The sequence below is a fragment of the Anoplophora glabripennis genome, unplaced genomic scaffold, assembly GCF_000390285.2.
Source record: "Anoplophora glabripennis isolate ALB-LARVAE unplaced genomic scaffold, Agla_2.0 scaffold374, whole genome shotgun sequence".
NCBI lineage: Eukaryota > Metazoa > Arthropoda > Insecta > Coleoptera > Cerambycidae > Anoplophora > Anoplophora glabripennis.
This window is the reverse complement of record NW_019416499.1, coordinates 334,758-353,589: the sequence shown is the minus strand read 5'-3', so window position 1 is coordinate 353,589 and position 18,832 is coordinate 334,758. Positions and strand designations below refer to the sequence as shown.

At 31.5% G+C, this 18,832-nt stretch overlaps 2 protein-coding genes across 3 annotated transcripts in view; one reads left to right on the top strand and one right to left on the bottom strand.

The window, feature by feature from the left end:
- Positions 1-18,832, bottom strand: part of LOC108908713 (orexin receptor type 1-like) — a gene marked incomplete at its 3' end in the record, with an annotated part of 283,301 nt that overhangs the window by 106,532 nt on the left and 157,937 nt on the right. The window lies entirely within an intron of this gene.
- LOC108908714 (extensin-like) overlaps positions 8,885-18,832 on the top strand; it is a 127,469-nt gene continuing 117,521 nt past the window's right edge. Inside the window, exon 1 of one of the 2 annotated variants that reach the window (XM_018712835.2) lies at positions 8,885-9,051. In XM_018712835.2, coding sequence (XP_018568351.1) covers positions 8,907-9,051 — 145 coding nt within the window. In that variant the 5' untranslated portion in view covers positions 8,885-8,906. Of the gene's footprint in view, positions 9,052-18,081; positions 18,242-18,832 lie in introns of those variants that run through there. The other variant, XM_018712837.1, reaches the window with a different exon arrangement.

Genomic DNA, 18,832 nt, shown 5'->3' with positions numbered 1-18,832 from the left:
TAGGGTTTGCAATCCCGCAGTCTTTTTTTTCCAGCTGGAAATTTGCGGTAAATTCACCTTTACAGCGGGATCCCGCTGTAATTCCCGCGAGAGATTTAAAAATATATTTATATATGAAAATAATAATGTTATTATTGTGGAATGTTTATATTTAATCAAATGAAATATAAATAATTCTTGGTATTTAAAAATCAACAGATAAGCATTATATACATTAAAAACTATGTTTATTAACTAAGAATCAACAGAAATCAACGCATCGATAATATATTACTTTTGTTATTTTTACATAGATATTATTATGTCTCTAGTTACTTAACGTACTTGTTGCTGTTAAATTACTAAATTTATAAACATCTAGGTTAGGTTAGTAATTTAATCGTAGTAACAATTCCTAAAAAAATATTTGCTAGATAAATCGATAATATACTGCCCTACTTTGGAATATGACAGTTTAGAGAAAATTGCAAAGAGATATTAGGCATACTTCATTTGGCTGTCATTCATTTACTAATTAAGGTAATAACTTGATTTTTTCGGTAACGGCAAATGAAAAACAAATATTTTTTAATGTATTTGAAGAATGTTAGAAAACATTGCTATGTCAATAAAAACAGCGTCGAAAATGTTGTTTTGTCTTAATAAATTTAAGCTTTTGCTAGGTAAAAATGCCGCAAACCAGAACGTGTACATCCTATACATGATATTTTGGACGTTTTGCAGGATATTTTACAATTTTTAATATATTGTGTTGCACATAATATTTAATTGTTGTTTAATTTAAAACAACGCATGTAAACAAATACGAATTTAATTTGTTGAAAACATCGTATTTCAACGCTTCTGCTAGAGAAGAAAGCCGTATGTGGTCACATGCGACGTTTATACTATGTACCTGTTAATGAAATACGTCAGTCTGCTAAGTGACACAATATTAGAAATTTAAAATGTATAAATTTTTAAATTTAAAGAAACGAAAACGATATTTTTGATATTTATGGATGGGTATTGTATAATGCGATATAGATTTCGAAAATTTAATTATCTCAATTTGTCACAAAACTGCATTTACGGTCTTTTTCCGAAGTAGGGCAGTATAGTATAGTTAAAGTAATAATAAAGTATATTTATTATTATAGTATTATTATTATATAGTATAATAAAGTAATAAAATAAACAGACGAATCAAGGAATTTGTTGAATGATGCAAGATCTGTCGATTTTAATCCTTTCCTTTGCTCGATTGATCGATGCTATCACAGAGGAACAGGATGCGCACGCAAACCAAACGGGGCGTTCGCGCGCGCCACGCGCAATGTCGCTAAACGGACGTGTTCTATTAAAAAATTTCCCGCGCGGGAATTTCCGCGCAAATGCGGGAATTCCGCAGGTCTCATTGACATGCGGGAAATTGCTGGAATACTGTAACGCGGAATGCGGAATTGCAAACCCTACTTTGTACATATAAGTTTTCGGATGAGGCAAATTGAGATAAGTTGCTATTTCTTTCGGCACATTCCTTATTTTGTTAACGCCAACCACTTGATTAACACATTTTCCCTAACATACCTACTTCACAAAAAAACTTCGACTTGCAGTAACTGCCGAACGTAAAGCACAATATTTGCGGTATATCTTCATTTGGTCTGGACTTAAATTCACAAATCTCGGAGTATGAGTTTTGGAATCTGGAATTCTGTAATATACCTACATATATAAAATAATAGAATTTTTGTCTTAAAATTTATTAAAATGACCTGAAAAGTTGTCCAAAATTAGTTAAATCGATCGATTTATATTAATTTGAATGACCTTTTCTAGCAGAAATCTATTATGAGGTGCTTCTTGTAAAAATCTCTCAATTTCCTCTTTTGTTAAAATTCTGGATTTTTTCGGACGGTATTCAACTGATTTGCTTTTCAAATACGGTATGAGTTTTGGAAATTTTCTGATATATACATTTTTGTTGGCATTCAGTGTATTTTTCAACATGTATACAGACCATAACGTAGAAGACTTAATTTTATTAATTTTATGTTCGAAATATGCCAGTAATACCGCTTCGGATACTTTAAATTCTCTTCGAACTACACCACCGTTGTACATTCCGAACTACACCGAATTCGTTGTAGGCAATTTCGTACTCTCTCGACGAATTTTTGGGGATGAATTGTGAAACAGCAGTTTGTGCCGTTTTCAATACTTCCTCTGGTAAATGCTCGTCTTCACTTTCCAAGCTCATTTTGAATTAAACACTCTTAGAATATGAGTTGCAATATATAATTCTGACACTACTTTTTCAAACAACTAATGTTTTTTGTTTATTAGGTTCAAATAGTCTTGAGTCAAACACGGTTCAAACGGTTTCAAATATAAATTAAATTGTTGTATATAACACATTTGTTTTATTTTATTGCAGTTTTTTAAAAAATATTGTTTGAATCTCGAAGGCGAAATGCTTTTGCGTTCAAGAATGAATAGGTATTTAAATAACTTTCATTCTTGAACGCGAAAGTGCCATTTATCGTTCTAAATGCAAAAACAATAATTATAAATAAATCTGATATATTTTTATTTTTAGATCTTTCCTTCATTAAGGATTTTCAGACCAAATACCCACGCAGCAACCTCCTGAGGTTATTATATTATGAATTTAGAAAATACCTTTAGATATAGCGTATTATTTTTCATTTATGAGATCGAATTCCCTCGCCTCAAAAAATATTGCTATATCCTTCGCATAAATTGGCTTTGTTAAAATTATTATGTTTCATAATATTATGCACTACACTTTATGATACATGTTAGAAATTTAACTGTATATGATCTTAACCTTTTTCTGATATATGTATTTCAGAAAACATCAACTGTATGTTATATACAGGGTAACAGTGATAATGTCATCAATTTTAAGGAACGACAGGGAAAAGTGAGTAGAATACGAATACGTTAACAACAAATTTATGCAAAAATTTATATAATTACATGTTTACGCTAAAAAAAATATTTTCAAATCATTATTTAAACGCTTTTTCGGATCGATCTTGCTAAGTGAATCTTCGGTCACTAACCTAGCTTTTATTGTGTTTATAATAGTGAACGACAAAAATATACTCTTATCTGTACACAATACACATGAATGAATAAGATATTTTTTACATTTTAAGTATTAACAATTATTATTTATTTGTTAATAAAAACAAATGTATAAGGATAATTGTTACACACCTAAATAATTTGTAATGTTAGGTTATTGCCATTTAGTTGTACGGTTTTCGTATGTTTTATACAATTGCATATTAGTTTTTAGTATTATGTTCAATTAATTAATTATTCAGTTTGTAGTACGTATATCTTGTTGTGTGTGGCTAAAGAATCATTCACTCATTCGTCCGTAACACTTTGTTAAGTTAGGATCCACTGCAGTTTGATTTAGAAACCAACTGAAGACGACTGGGAAATCAACTGTTTCGCTTTATCGTTCGAACGCTCTGTGAAGCGGCGCCGCGTTCCCATTCAGCAAATGTGATGCAAAGTAGGGCCCCGAGTTAATGGGAGTTAAAGGGTAATTCATATTTTTTAAAACGTTGAGAAATTTTTCTTTTTTTCTATTTTTTTTTTGTATTTATTAGCCCTTCCGAATACAATTGTTAAAATTAATGACATTATGAATGAGTCACCCTGTATATTTTAAAAAGTATTACGAGCTCTAAAAACTAATTTTTGGAACGAGCAAATAACAGTTAACAATGACAATCTTAGAATAAATATATTTTACATTAGCGTCTTTTTAGTCATTTTAGAAAACATTTCGATGACTATTTTAAAAATTATTAAATTTGTTCTGATCTGCAAATCCTCCAAACTAACATATTGCTTAATATACTGACAAATATTTGTTCGGACGTAGCACCTTTTTCCTCAAAATGGTCATTGTTATAATTATAACTCGTGTGTCTATCAGTGGCGCTTTCGTAACAATATTATACAAAAACTATTTTCTATAGTCTCTAAAAAAGTGCGTGAAATAATAATTCGACAATACGAGCGAGGGAAATCGATGAAATAAATTGTTGGCGAATTAAATTTGCCGAAACCTGTAATTATAAATGTATTGATAAAACATACCGAGAATCTGATAGCGTAAACGTTTGTGAAAAGAGTTTTGGTCGACCGCCAAGTGTAATAAAAAGGGCACAAAGGCCTTTTGTTAAATCTGCAAATACCAGGGCTACTGTGAGAGAAATTACTATGGTGTAGAACCAAGAAACAGACGTATCGAGTAAATGTTGTCAGTGGTTAAACATCTATACGATTTTTACAAGGTAGAGTACTCTTAGAGGCAATAATTATAAATGTCAACAGCAAAATAATGATTTTGTTTTCACTAAGATAAAAGAAAATCCGTTACTGACAGAATTCCCGAAGAGAAAGCGTTTAATTTCGGCTAGATATAAAGCTATTAATGAACAGTGGGATTCAAGTAGTGATCAGTGATGGAAGACTAGACTCATTAATGTAACCGTGCCCATAAAATTCGGTAAAATTTTGAAAGTAATTTATTGCCCAGAGCGTCAGAACAATTTGGCAAAGAAAATTCATTTTCCAGCAGGACGGTGCATCCTCTATCTTATCAATCAGTCAGTCAAACAAACTTTAGCTGACTGTCAAGTAGCCCCGATCTAGATGTCATTGAAACATTATAACATCATATAACAGAGTCCTTGCGGAACAACTTCCAAAGGACAATCCCTAATCTTGAAAGAAAAATTCAGATTTGGGAATTTTTCACATCGGAGTTTTGTAGATTTTTAGTAGACACTGTGTCACTGTGCCAAAGGGAATTTGCGCTGTTATAAAGGCCAAAGGACGTTGTGAATTACTCATAAGCAAATTCTTTCGTCCAAACATTTAATTGCGGGCGCATTTTGTTGCTTTTGTATAATTCTCATTACAGCTCAACTGTTTTTTTTTTTAATAAATAACCACTTAATTTGTGACAATTTATTATTTGTATAGTTGAGGTGAATTTGGAAAACTTTATTTAAACATTGTACAAATAACTGTAATAAATAATGTGCCATTCGAACATTAACTGTTTGAATTTACGAACCCTAATAACTAAATTTTAGTTATTAGGGTTCGTAAATGCATTTTAGAACTCCCAGTATAATTAAAATTTTCTTTGAGACTAACAATAAATAACAGCACTAACTAATATAAAATACAAATAATGTTCTCTGAAATTAAATTTGCAAGATTATATTGAAGTAACGATTATTAAAATTAAATTTTCCTTATTTTTTATATAAAAACATATATCTAGTTATTAGAAGTCCCTATTTATAACTAAAGAAATAATAGAAAAAACAAAAACATTCCACGCTACAAATATAGTTTAGATCATCCAATATTTGTAGCTTGGCATTCACTTAAATGCACATAAACACTTGGAATAGATCTTTCAATCTTTTGTGGCGATGCGTAAAGTAATTGCAAATTTTTTAATTAGACAATTCTAATCTTACTACTTATATTATAGCGTTACTTATTTAGTGAAGACGTATAAAGTGCAACTTTTGTAGCGGAGGCAAAAAGGAAGTGGATTAGCTCTAATGCAATTCCAGCATATAGTTTTTCAGTTTTAGAAAACTTTACAGGGGATAGAATAAGACAGTGGATTGGGCACCAACTTACGAATAATTAGTCTACTAAAACTCCTATAATAATTTTCTCAGCCTGTAGGAGAATTAAATGGAAACAAATAAAATCTATATATTTATTTCTCATAATGTCTGGCCTTGAAGGTGGACGGTGGTTATACAGCTCGATGTCATGGAACAAGTTCGGTAACAAGGGATGAAATAGAAGTCTCGTCAACCCTAAGAATCTCTCCTTTATAGCTACCATGAAGTTATAGCTAAACACTGTTGTGCGCCAGATCGTTAAATACTATGTTGAAGACAGCTAACGTACTTTCCAAGTATATAAAATAGTTAATCCTTCCTAACTGGAGTGCCAGATTCACAAAACTGTACTGATTATCTCACAATTTACTTAGAAGGTTTGTATAACATACCTTAAATAGCTAATTTGCTAATTATCTCCATAAATATCCACTTAAATAAATCGTGAGTAGATAATCCCTAAACGATAATTTATATTAATTGATAAATTATTTAATTAATAAAATATAAATCTGATATGTCAGATTTAACAATAAATCTTAGATTTAATAGATTGGATTTAAAATTTAATCTGGTATTCTCCAAAAGAGAGAAAGGAAAGAAAGAAAAAACTTACAAGTCTTAAGTGGTCAACAAAACTCAAATTGGAATTTACTAAACTAAATACAATTAACATGATATGTAAATATTCAATTAATTACCTCTAAAGATGGACTTCAAACTGCACGCAAGTTTACTATACCAGAAACTGAATCAAAGAGACTTTAAAATTGTTTCGCCCAGGTTTTTGTTAGAGTTTACTCCAAAAAAACTCAATCTATTCTGATTGGCTGCACAAAACGAATTAAATATCAGACTGGTGATATGTTACTACATCAGAACAGAACAGGTTCGAAAATTAACCAACATTATATATACAAACTTTAGAATCGTCAGTCCACTTAATTATATGTCCAAGGTTTGATCTACTCATTTCGCGTTCACTTATTGTCGAAACTATCTAGAACAATAGCGCGTAACCTTAATTTTGACAACTGGCTGTAAATAGTTTACATGGCGAAACTTCTATCACAGTTGTTTACATTTTATAACAATAACTAATGATATTATTGCTGAAAAACTGTGACGCCCACGTTATAGTCGTGGAACGCTAACTTTAGTTTCATATGGCGACATTGCCCCACGTTGGGCGCCATGTAGTGGAAGTGTGTGTGATTAGCTTCATTTTCATCTGGCCCCACCATGGGCGCCATATCGCGAAACGGTGTTGGTCGCCTCTTGGGTTGGTCCCGGCTGTTGAGACCGGCTAGCTTCTCCCCTGATCGTGTTGTCCAGGGCACCTCCGGTGCCTGTGCGTTCGACACCTGCTCGGGGGCTGGATACCTTAGTGTCTGAAAATCACTGTCTTTGGTTCACTATTTTTAATTCACTGTGTACGGACTCCCTGATGTGCCGGTACTGAGGCTTTTAGGAAGCTTGATTCAATCTGGACCTGACCGATAGCGTTAGAGCTCGAGGTTTGTGTCCGATAACGCGGGGGTTGCTACGCCGACTCACTGTTGTTCTGATGGCTCGACGGTAGAGATTTAGAAAGGTGGGTGAAATTTTAGAAAGATCGGTGATTTTTGTAATGGTGCCTTTTGAATGGTGCGGCGGCTGTCTGGGTGTCTTGAGGCGTTGTAGTGAACGGCTTGTTCCATGATAGAAGACCATTCGAGCAGAGTTTCGAAACATTCGCGATTTTTGGGAAGTTCGTGTAATATTCTTCTACTGCTTACAGAGCTACTTAGACGTGTTGTTGTAGCCTGTCTGTGATACATTTGTGTGAGAAATATGAGTTTCGAACGTTTTGGTGGCTGGCTTCGAAACATCGGTAAATTTAAAAGTCAAAATTTATAAGTTTATCAAGTCTTTCAAATTAATATGATTGAAAAATCCACCATTTCTAGGAAGAATCAATCAAAATGCTTTTTATTGTATTAAATAGAATTTTATTTTTTTTTAAATTATTTCTTTAGTAATAATACATGACTTTTCGGTTATGATAGTGGAAATTTTTTAACTATATATAGCTTTCTTAAAAACCTTTTATAGAGTACGGTTTTGTTGTATACCTAACAGGAATAAATAGCACAAATACGTACGAAACTTAAATTTAGCTAATTATTTAAATTGAATCTTAAAATTATTAGCTGTGACCTAGTTCAAAATTTTTCGATCAGGATAATTAAAACTACATTTCAAATTTATGAACTGACATAAATGTAACATTGGAACTGTACAGGCTTTCTATCAAATGCTGTAGAACTCAGAACCAGAAACTAATTCACATTATAAATAATTTTAGTTTGATTATTTCACAGAGTTTGGATGGATTGGAGGTAAATATTTATGTGAGTTTACCTCCAGAGAAGGACCTCCTAGAACTGAAGTAGTTTATTTAGTCACATAATCCTAAACATAGGTATGGAACGTTTAGTTCATTTAATTCATAAAATCCTAAATTATAGTAAGCGTTTTCCAGATGCAAATTTTAATCCACGATTTTCTGAATTGACAAAACAACTACCATTTCACCATACGTAAGGATTTCTTCGCAAGATATTTGATAGTACAGTATTTTATTAAAAAATATGTCTTAGTATACTTATAATGTATAGTTAAATGGTGGTCCAAAATTCAATCTTCATTGCAAATTGTTCACTAATAGCTTTATATAAAAATAAAGTCTTCAAATTATACGATATGAAGACAAATACATTTCCGATCAGCTTGAGCGGTTTTAGGGCCCCTGTCTCTCTTAAAAACAAAAAGAAGTAAGTGCCGAAAATGATTAATTTTATCAACTTGAAGGTCCATGTCAATTTAAAAATGCGTTCAGTTTTCATATAAATCTTTAAATTTGAAAAAAAACGAACATTATTTATTCCCCAACCCATTATAAGTCATGTGATAACGAATTGAACATGGGAATAGATTTCTGACAGGTGAAAGTATTTTTAGAATTTTAAGTTTTTTTGGCTAATCACAGCACGAGTGATTTAATTTACTTTGTTTATAATTCAATAAGCCATTTTTGATATCTTACACGTAGACGATAATTTAAAATGATAAAACAGCGGATTTCTGATAAGCCGTCAATGAGTAAATTAGATATTTCGTTTAGTATAAAAAAGAATAATAACGTGTGTCATGTTGGATGTTTTAACTCATACTACCATGTCTAGTGAAAGTAGTGATTCTGGTGCTATTAACTCATACTATGTCGTTGCAGCTGTGGTTATCTCAATTATGCTCATTATAGTGTTCCTAAAAATATTTTATGAAACATGGACTTGTTGTGCAACTAAGAGAAATGGAACAAGTACGTACAGATCTTAAATGTAGCTGATTTTAATTTTGTTAATAAAATCTCAGAATTATTAGCTGTTTGATGAACTAGTGTTACTTTGAATTTGTACGGACTTTCTACCAACTCTGTGGAACTAAGAAGTAGAAACCATTTCACCTTGTAAATAAAACCATTTTAGGTTGAGTATTTGACAGAAGCTGTGGGCTAGGAGGCGAGTAAAATAGTAATGTAAATTCTACCTAGATACAAGAAACTATTAGCACAGCACATAAAACAATTCTGCTGTGCTATTAGATCTAGTTCATTTAGCGCCATTGAACGCTGTTTCAGCGTAGGTCTAAGTTGATTTAATTAATCGACTCTTAAATTATAACGAACGCACTATAACTAGACTAATCCACCAAACATGACTAACATTTCACTATTTATAAAGATTTAATCACAACATTATCATCTGGTATTATCAGTATTTTACTCAAAAATATTGTTCCTACCTTACCATTACACTTTATAGGTCTATAATAATATAATAATATTTTCATTGTTATTCATTCACTAACCAACATGACATTTAAATTTGTGATGTAAAGAATATATTTTAATAATAGGAATATGCGACTAAGAACACAATATTAACATAATATAACATATAAAAACAAAAAACTGTACAGTAATAACATATTCTTTGTAAAACTGTAAATAAAAATGGCATTGATAAGTGAATAAAAATTGACTTATATAATGTTACGTGTCAAAAATATGTATAACACTACTGTTAGAAATAAAATGCTATATACTATATAGGGTGTTTCAGTTCGAGTGAATCAAACTTTAAATAGGACTCAATAAATAATTCAGAATTGCCTTATAAGGTAAGGGACTAAGTCTCACAGGGCCGTATTGGTCGGTATACTTATAACAAATTGATTCAAATTTGGTGTGGTGTTAACATTTACACATATGCATAATGTATAATTTACAAATTTTTGTAGGTCAGTAGCGCAGGAATGTGTAATAAAGTGGTATTTTTTTACCCCAACTTCTACGCCAATGACCTAATAATCATTTGGGATTCATTTTCAGATTCCGTGGACAATTCTACATAAAAAGGTATACTTGTTGAAAATCGGTATGGTGTATCGTTTTACCGACAATCTCAGTTGAATGGGAGACCGTTCTTCTGATAAGAAGGATATTTTAAATTAATATTATTATAATGTCACGCACTAACTTAGAATTCAAAACAATATTAAATAATACGTCTTTACGTCTGCGAAACGACTAGTAAATATTCTTTTGTGTATTATTTATTGCATTCGTAATGTGGTGAATTCCTCCTCTAAGCTCATTTTTTTGTTGCGCTACAGTGCGGTGGATATATTCAATGGCACCTCCTCTAAATTTTCATTTGTGCCATTCTGAAATTATCCTTGCTCATTCAACGGTCCGTTTGTTTCAAATAGACATAATTTCTAATACTAACGATGAAAAAACAGACAAGCAATAATAGATTTATCTGTCATCAGTAAGAATCACTTTATTTTTAAGATTTGAAATATTAGTTAGTGTTTCTAAAAAAATGGATTCAAGTCTTATCAGAAGAACGGTCTCCCATTAAACTGAGATTTTCGGTAAAACGATACACTATACCGATTATCAACAAGTATGTAGAATTGTCCATGTAATCTTAAAATGAATCCCGAATGATTATTAGTCATTAGCGTAGAAGTTGGAGTAAAAAAATTCCGCTTTACTACCCATTCCTACGCCAATGATCTACAAAAATTTGTAAATTTTACCGTAAATTATGCACATGTGCAAATGTTAACACCACACCAAATTTGAATCAATTTGTTATAAGCATACCCAAGATTTCATAAATAATATGATTTTAACAACCGAACAATACAGCCCTGTAAAGGGTGAGACTTACAATTAGACCCTTGATTTATAAGGCAATTCTAAATTATTTATTGAGTTCTATTTGTGGTGGAAACACCCTTTATAGTAATATTCGTTCTTCTCAAGATAATAGAAAGCTGTATTGATAAATTTAGAAGTAATATATTGGTTAGAAACAATAATAAATATTATTTATTTGAACAGTTATAAATTATTTATTTAGAAACATTAATATTAATATTACAAGTCGAACAGTTACTTAAGATAATTCCCTTAGAAGTAATTGCGGAGGTATTCAATTTAACTGCAATATTATTGTTGACGTCACCTGATGACGCTGATGTCAAAGTATAATGTTTATCTAAAGCAATTGCAGTATTAGAAGAGGTACTAGTGCTGGGAAGAATAATTATCTCAGCAATTTTAATTTTATTTGTAATAGAATCCTCTATGTAATCTTCAGCAACGGTTAATGATTTCCGTCCACCATGTCGTTTTATTGTAATTTAATTAGCTCCCGAATCTGCTAAGAAAGATGCCGAAGATCTTCGGAAATAATGCTTCGGACCTGAAAATTTTAGAAATTTGGCTATATTAGTATCTTCCCAAAAGTATTTATCCCAACAGTACATTTGTCGCTAAAGTAATTTAGAAAAAAAGCGACGGTGAGTAATGGCGACTGACTTTAATGCAGCATATTTATGGTAATAGTTCATGTAGCTTCCAATGTTACAAAAACTACGACGAACGTTGGTTTTAGTCTCCAAAGTATGAATCAATAAGAAGTTTTCTGATTTTTCAATATTATCCAATGTTAATTTACAAAGCTCCTTACGACAGCATGCTCCAAATAAACCAAAAATTGATGCAACTTTTATCATTAGATATTTGGTGTCCGGAGCTTCATTAAAAAATGTATTAATTTGTTCGCTGGTAAATGTTTTCGAGTTTTTTGGTCGATATCCTACACATTTTTAAAAACGCTATTAGCTTGTAACATGAGTACTTGTTTATATCCATGTTGTTCTTGATTTGCAAACTAGCTTTTATCATAGAGAAATTAGACCACAGTGTAGACGTTTTCCATAACTTACATTTTTCTTCGAAGTAAGCCGAAAGTATATTTTCAGTGAACTTTTCTGCTACTTTTTTCAGTTTACTGCATTTAATAAGTCTTTTATATGCTATATCATATTTTTGCCGGGATTTCTGGGGTAACAGATCTAAAGTTGCCCTATTTGTGGCTTCTTTAACATCTGATGGAATAATAGAATTACTCCATCCATTTTTTTAACCACAAAATTTACAATATTTAAGGACAGCTTCAATAAACACTAAACATCTTACAACTGTTTTACTTAGTTACGCTTTATCCAGTACCTGACTTAATATACAAGGTGTTTCAGTTTGAGTGAATCAAACTTTAGCCACAAATAGAACTGAATAAATAATTCAGAATTGCCTTATAAAGCAAGGGTCTAAGTCTCACTGTTTCACTGTACAGGGCCGTATTGGTCGGTTCTTAAAGGTCAGTGCCGTAGGAATGGGTAGTAAAGCGGGATTTTTTTCCCCAACTTCTACGCCAATGACCTAATAATGATTTGGGATTAATTTTTAGATTCCGTGAACAATTCTACATAAAAAAGGTGTACTTGTTGAAAATCGGTAATGTGTATCGTTTTACCGAAAATCTCACTTGAATGGGTTTCATTGATAAGAAAGACTTGAATATCCATCCATTTTTTTTTTACAAACATTAACTAATATTTCAAATCTTAAAAATAAAATGACAATTCCCGAAGACAGATACGTTGCTTAGTTGTTTATTCACGGCAATCATTAGTAAGGATAGTGTAATTGACACACAACGCAGATTTAAAATCAATAAGTAGGTGTAATTTTATAAATAAATTACATCTGCTTGAAACAAACGGACCGTTGAATGAGCAAGGATTGCTTCAGAATGGAACAAATGATATTTTAGAGGAGGTGCCATTGAACATGCTGTCCACCGTACTGAAGGGCAATAAAAAAAAATTAGGTCAGAGTGAGAATTCACCACATTACGAATGCTATAAATAATAAACAAGGGATTATATTTAGAATTTTCCCGTCGTTTTGCCGTTGTAGAGACATTTAATATTGTTTTGAATTCTAAGTTAATACGTGACATTATAATAACATTAATTTAAAATTTATTTCCTATCGCTAAGAAACTAAATTTCTCATCAGAAGAACGATCTCCCATTCTACTGAAATTTTATACACTATACCGATTTTCAATAAGTATACCTTTTTTACGTAGAATTGTTCATGGAATCTAAAAGTGAATCTCAAATGATCATTATTGGTGTAGAAGTTGGGGTAAAAAATCCCTCTTTACTACCTATTCCTATGCCACTGTAGGGTGAAAACGGCGAGACTTAGACCCTTGCTTTATAAGGCAATTCTGAATTATTTATTGAATTATATTTGTGGTTAAAGTTTGATTCAACCCGAACTGAAACACCCCGTATACACTTTATTGTCACGATCGCAGTGGCGCAATGCCAAAACAATAGATCGGGAGTTCAAACTCACAGACGGAATTTTTTCTTTATAACAGTTTTACAAAAAATATTTTATGACACACTTGTTAAAAGTGATTTTATTTTGATCGTGGGGTTGCTCCACTCACAAAATAAAATGTCACTTTTGACACCTGTATCATAAATAATTATTTGCAATGTCATTTTAATACGTGACAGATTCGACCCTAATAAACAAATAAGTGTTATACGATAGTACCTAAACTAAATCCGAATAATCAGTTCAAGTTTACCACGTCACATTATAATATGTGCATATTCTGGCACCGTAAAATAGACGTGTGTTAGGTCATTAACCTAAAATTGGATCGAATGTAAACTCTGAGTAATGTAAATTATAGCTTAATATCATTAGACATGTTATTCACAGGAAACACATAAAATAGATCATCTTCATTTTCAATTTCTGCGGCATAAACTAAACTATTTGTGTTGCCCCAAAAGTAAAAATCCATCGGATTTAAGTCAGATGGTCGTCGACCAGGCTGTCCCTGTGTAGTACATATATGTTGGAGAGTTGCGTGGACTAAGATACCATCACATACCATATATTGGCTGGCATATTAAAAAATGTAATTCTCCGATAGAACCTTCTCCTAGAAGTAATAATAAATGTCACTTGACAGTCACAATGGTAACGCATATAGACCTATCATAGTGTCATCAAATATTAACATTTTGTATAAAGTATGATTTTGTCTGCCTAGGTGTTATGAAAGTTCGAAATACCATTTCTATTAAAATTTGTGATCTACATCCTCAAAAACGGGAGGTGGGTATAGAGTTCATCACTAGGACCTCAAATTAAAAAAGGGGTGGTTTTTGGCTAATTGCGGGAGATATGCAGTGTCAGAAATTCAATTAACCTAATATTAAAAAATAAACACCCCTTAACTTTCGTTAATTCGGCGCCCAACTTCGCAACAGGGAATGCGACAGCGGATTATAGAGTGTTCGAACGTTGAAGCGAAACAGCTGATTTCCCCAGTCAGTCGTCTTGAATTTTTCAATTTGTTTCAAAATCAAATTGCAACGGATCCCAACTATTTACGCAAAGTGCTGTGGATGTCTGAGTAAGTGTTTTTTTAGCAGTACCAACTAGTCTTTGAAAAGAAATACATAATAAGGTATACTACACACTGAATAATTAATTGAACATAATACAAAAATTTTTATAATATTATAAACATAGTAAAAACTGTTTATTCGTTGTCGTTCACTACGGAGTAAAAACGCATTAAAACTGTGTTAATGACCGAATATTACGGTGGGTCAAGATTGACTATCGATAAACCTTTGTGGGTCAGAGGTCAGGAGCTGCCCGAAAAGAGGTTTAAATAAGGATTTGAAATTTTTTTTCAGCGTAAATATGAATTTTAAATTTAATTTTTTTCAATCGCGTATTTGTATTCTACTGACTTCCCTATCTTTCCTTAAAATTAATGGCATTATCCCCAAATCACCCTATATATTCATAAAATATCAAGATACTGAAATTTACTGAACATGATGAATTAGTTTTTCCGATACTAATGTGGCATAAGATCAAATATAAAACAAAATAATAACCTTTAAACGAGATTATGAAGAAATATCTTACTTTCTCGACTACCAGCATCAACTGTAACCTCTTTTTCACTCGACCTGATTGTCTATAGCGGTTAACGCGCTGTTGTCAAATGTACTCTTTTATTAATTGGCCAGTTTATGAGTAGAAACAAAACATTATTTTCATAAAACCTTTAATTTATCAAAAGAGCACAGTTATTTTACATACAAGATATTTCTTAAAACCAGAGTGCAAGGCACTGCGCAAGCTTACTTAGTAATACTGTAGCCAGGGGGGTCCCAATTGCCTCCTTTATTTAGATGTAGAGAAGTGTTTTTTGTGTATTTTGAGCTGCAGTACACGAATTTTTTGGATAGAGGTTTGCCCGGATGTCGATAAGTTTTTTATTAACAAAAAACTTGCAAAATACTGAGAACTTACTTTTTGGCAAAATAAAAAGTATTTTCTTGTCTTTGACCCATTTTAAGAAGAAAATGTCTCTAGCACTTTTTTTGTTAAACACATAGTTTTCGAGATAAACGCCGTTAAAAACTCGAAAAATGCAATTTTTGCGATTTTCAATTGTTAATAACTTTTGATTGAATAGGTATTTTGTAATTCTGATAACGGCGTTTGAAAATTCACGTTAAATAGTACAAATTATGAGTAACTGCAGTTTGAAAATTTGTTTTTTCCACTGTTATTTGAAGCTATAAACAAATAGCAATTGAGCGTTCAGAAAGGTGCGCACGCCGCCATGTATGTAAGACAGCGGTTGCCTTCTTACAGGCGTTTAATACACGATCTTGACGCGTACTCTTCATTTCTAGACCTAAGAAACGATGAAAACTGAATGAAACATTAACAATTTAATGAAAATTTGCAATATTATATTACAATAATTAAAATTATTATACAAGTTTAAAAAATAATAATTATAAAAACACCTAAATTATACGATATTACGCTTTTAATATAAGTATAAAACATTTTTATCATCGTTTATAAATAAAACTAATATAATTTCGCTAATTTTTTTCATATAAATCGTATAATAATGTTTACCTACGACCACTACTGTAAATACTTAAAAACACACCGTCTGCGATCAATGTAAGATTCCTCTATTACGTACGGTAAAAAAATCGCACAGTTTTCCTAGCAACCGCCTAGCAACAGCCTACACAATACTGTTTGTATTGACCGTTGCTAGGCGGTTGCTAGGAAAACTGTACGATTTTTTTACCAAGCTGTGCGTTTTTTTTACAGTACGACGTAATAGAAATCTTGCTTTGATCGCAGACGATGTGTTTTTAAGTATTTAAAGTAGTGGTCGTAGGTAAAGTATAGTACGTAATACGTGGTGTAATGCAATTACGCACTCATAGAATTACGCACTCGCCGCTACGCGGCGTCGTGCGTAACTTTTCCATTCGTGCGTAAAATGCTTTTTACAACACTTATTACGTAATATACTATTACAAAGCAAATTAGAATTAACAATGCAAACATTATATCTTTAATATTTCAAATTTTTCGCGCCTTTTTAATGCATTTTGTTTTAAACGATTGTCATTTATTTTTAAAACTTGTTTGTAGTCGCGCTTCAAAATTGCACTGAAGATGTAGAATTATTAACGTTCATGTTACAAGATGAATAGCTTAATTAAATCAAATCTTTGCATTATTTGTCAAAAAAAGAAATAATTTTAATTATTGTAATATTGCAATTTCCATTAAATTGTTAATGTTTCGTTCAGTTTTCATCGTTTCTTTGGTCTAGAAATGAAGAGTACGCGTCAAAATCGTGTATTAAACGCCTGTAAGAAGGCAACCGCTCTCTTACATACATGGCGGAGCACCCTTCTGAACGCCCAATCGCTATTTGTTTATAGCTTCAAATAACAGTGGAAAAAACAAATTTTCACACTGCAGTTACTCATAATTTGTAGTATTTAACGTGAACTTTCAAACTCCGTCATCACAATTACAAACTACCTATTCAATCAAAGGTTATTAACAATTGACAATCGCAAAAATTGCATTTTTCGAGTTTTTAACGGCGTTTATCTCAAAAACTATACATTTAACAAAAAAATTGCAAGAGACATTTTCTTCTTAAAATTGGTGAAAGACAAGAAAATACTTTTTATTTTGCCAAAAACTAAGTTCTCAGTATTTTGCAAGTTTTTTGTTAATACAAAACTTATTCGACATCCGGGCAAACTTCTACCCAAAAAATTCGTGTTCTGCAGCTCAAAATACACAAAAAAACACTTGGGTAACTCCATATAAATGAAGGAGGCAATTGGGACCCCCCTGGCTACAGGACTATAATAGAAATAATTTAGATTTCTTGTCAATCATTTAATTATAAAAAACCTGTATATCTTTATCCTTTTTATGTTTTATAAAATTATAAACAGGCATTTTAATATCCTATTCTAAAAAATGCTCACATTGAGACTTATATTGTATAATATACAATTTTTTTTTATTCTTTGGGTTCAATCGATAGACCTATTAAAATAATGGCAGTCAATCTCCCTGCACTATGAATACGACCTCGAGCAACTTACAGTTATAGACTGTAAAAGAAATTTCCTTTATGCTGACCTTTTTTACTTTCTTCTCTTGTCGACAAAGGTTCTGAATAAAATATTATTATTTACTCAAGTTATAATCTAAGAGTCCACAAAAATAAGAGCCTACTGACTTCCCATACACTTTAAATTCTAGTTTATATCTACAAAAGTGCTGATAATGAATACGATGGAGCAATAGATGTCCGTGGAAAAGTATTTTTAGAATTTTCGATATTTTGGGTAATCTCAGTATTTCCCTTTTAATATAATGAGCCATTTGTGATATCAATATATTTAGATCAATTATAAAACGATAAAAAGTGGATGTCTGATAAGCCATCAATGAGTTACTAATTCAGTAGTATTCAATTTACCATTAAAGTTGGAAATCAAAGTGTACTGTGTGTGTTGTACCTTTCAATTAAAACTACATATGGATAGTGAAAGTAGTGATTCGAGCAATTTTGCCTCCTATTACGTCGTTGCAGCTGTTATTTTCTCAATTGCTCTAACCATAGTTATCCTAAAAACCTTGTATAAAACTTGGTTTTGTTGTGCACCTAATAGGAATATAACAAGTAGGTACAAAACTTATATGTAAATGAATTTAACACCAATTCCACACAGACGATGATGGTAAGCGCGCTAATCGTCAGTACGCACTACTTTTTCGTGGGAGTCTATTTTGATACTGCTCAACAGCGCTCGTGTGAAAAGAATCAGAAATGGTGATTAACTTGTGGATCATCTATGCACTGACCGTCATCGTCAATCTGAAATATACTTGATCCTTTAAATTTAATTTTATATACATTATTTCACTATTTGCAGGATTCCGAGTAGTATCAATATTTTTAATATATTACCATAACATACAAGGTGTTAATTTTTTTATATGCATAGGGTTTCTAAATGCATCTTAGTGATATAATGATAGTGTCACTAAGAGGCTTACTATAATTTTTTTTTATATTTTTAATGAAATTCTATGAGATTTCTCTATGGAAAATTTGTTAATAATAAATAAATTTTATCCACTTTTGATATCATATAAGACGTTGCTTTAGGGAGAAATTGTAATTATAAAATAGAAATTTTAATTTTTAAGTTTCAAAATAATGTATCATATAGTTCATTATTGAAACACAGAGAAAATAGCTATCGCCCCA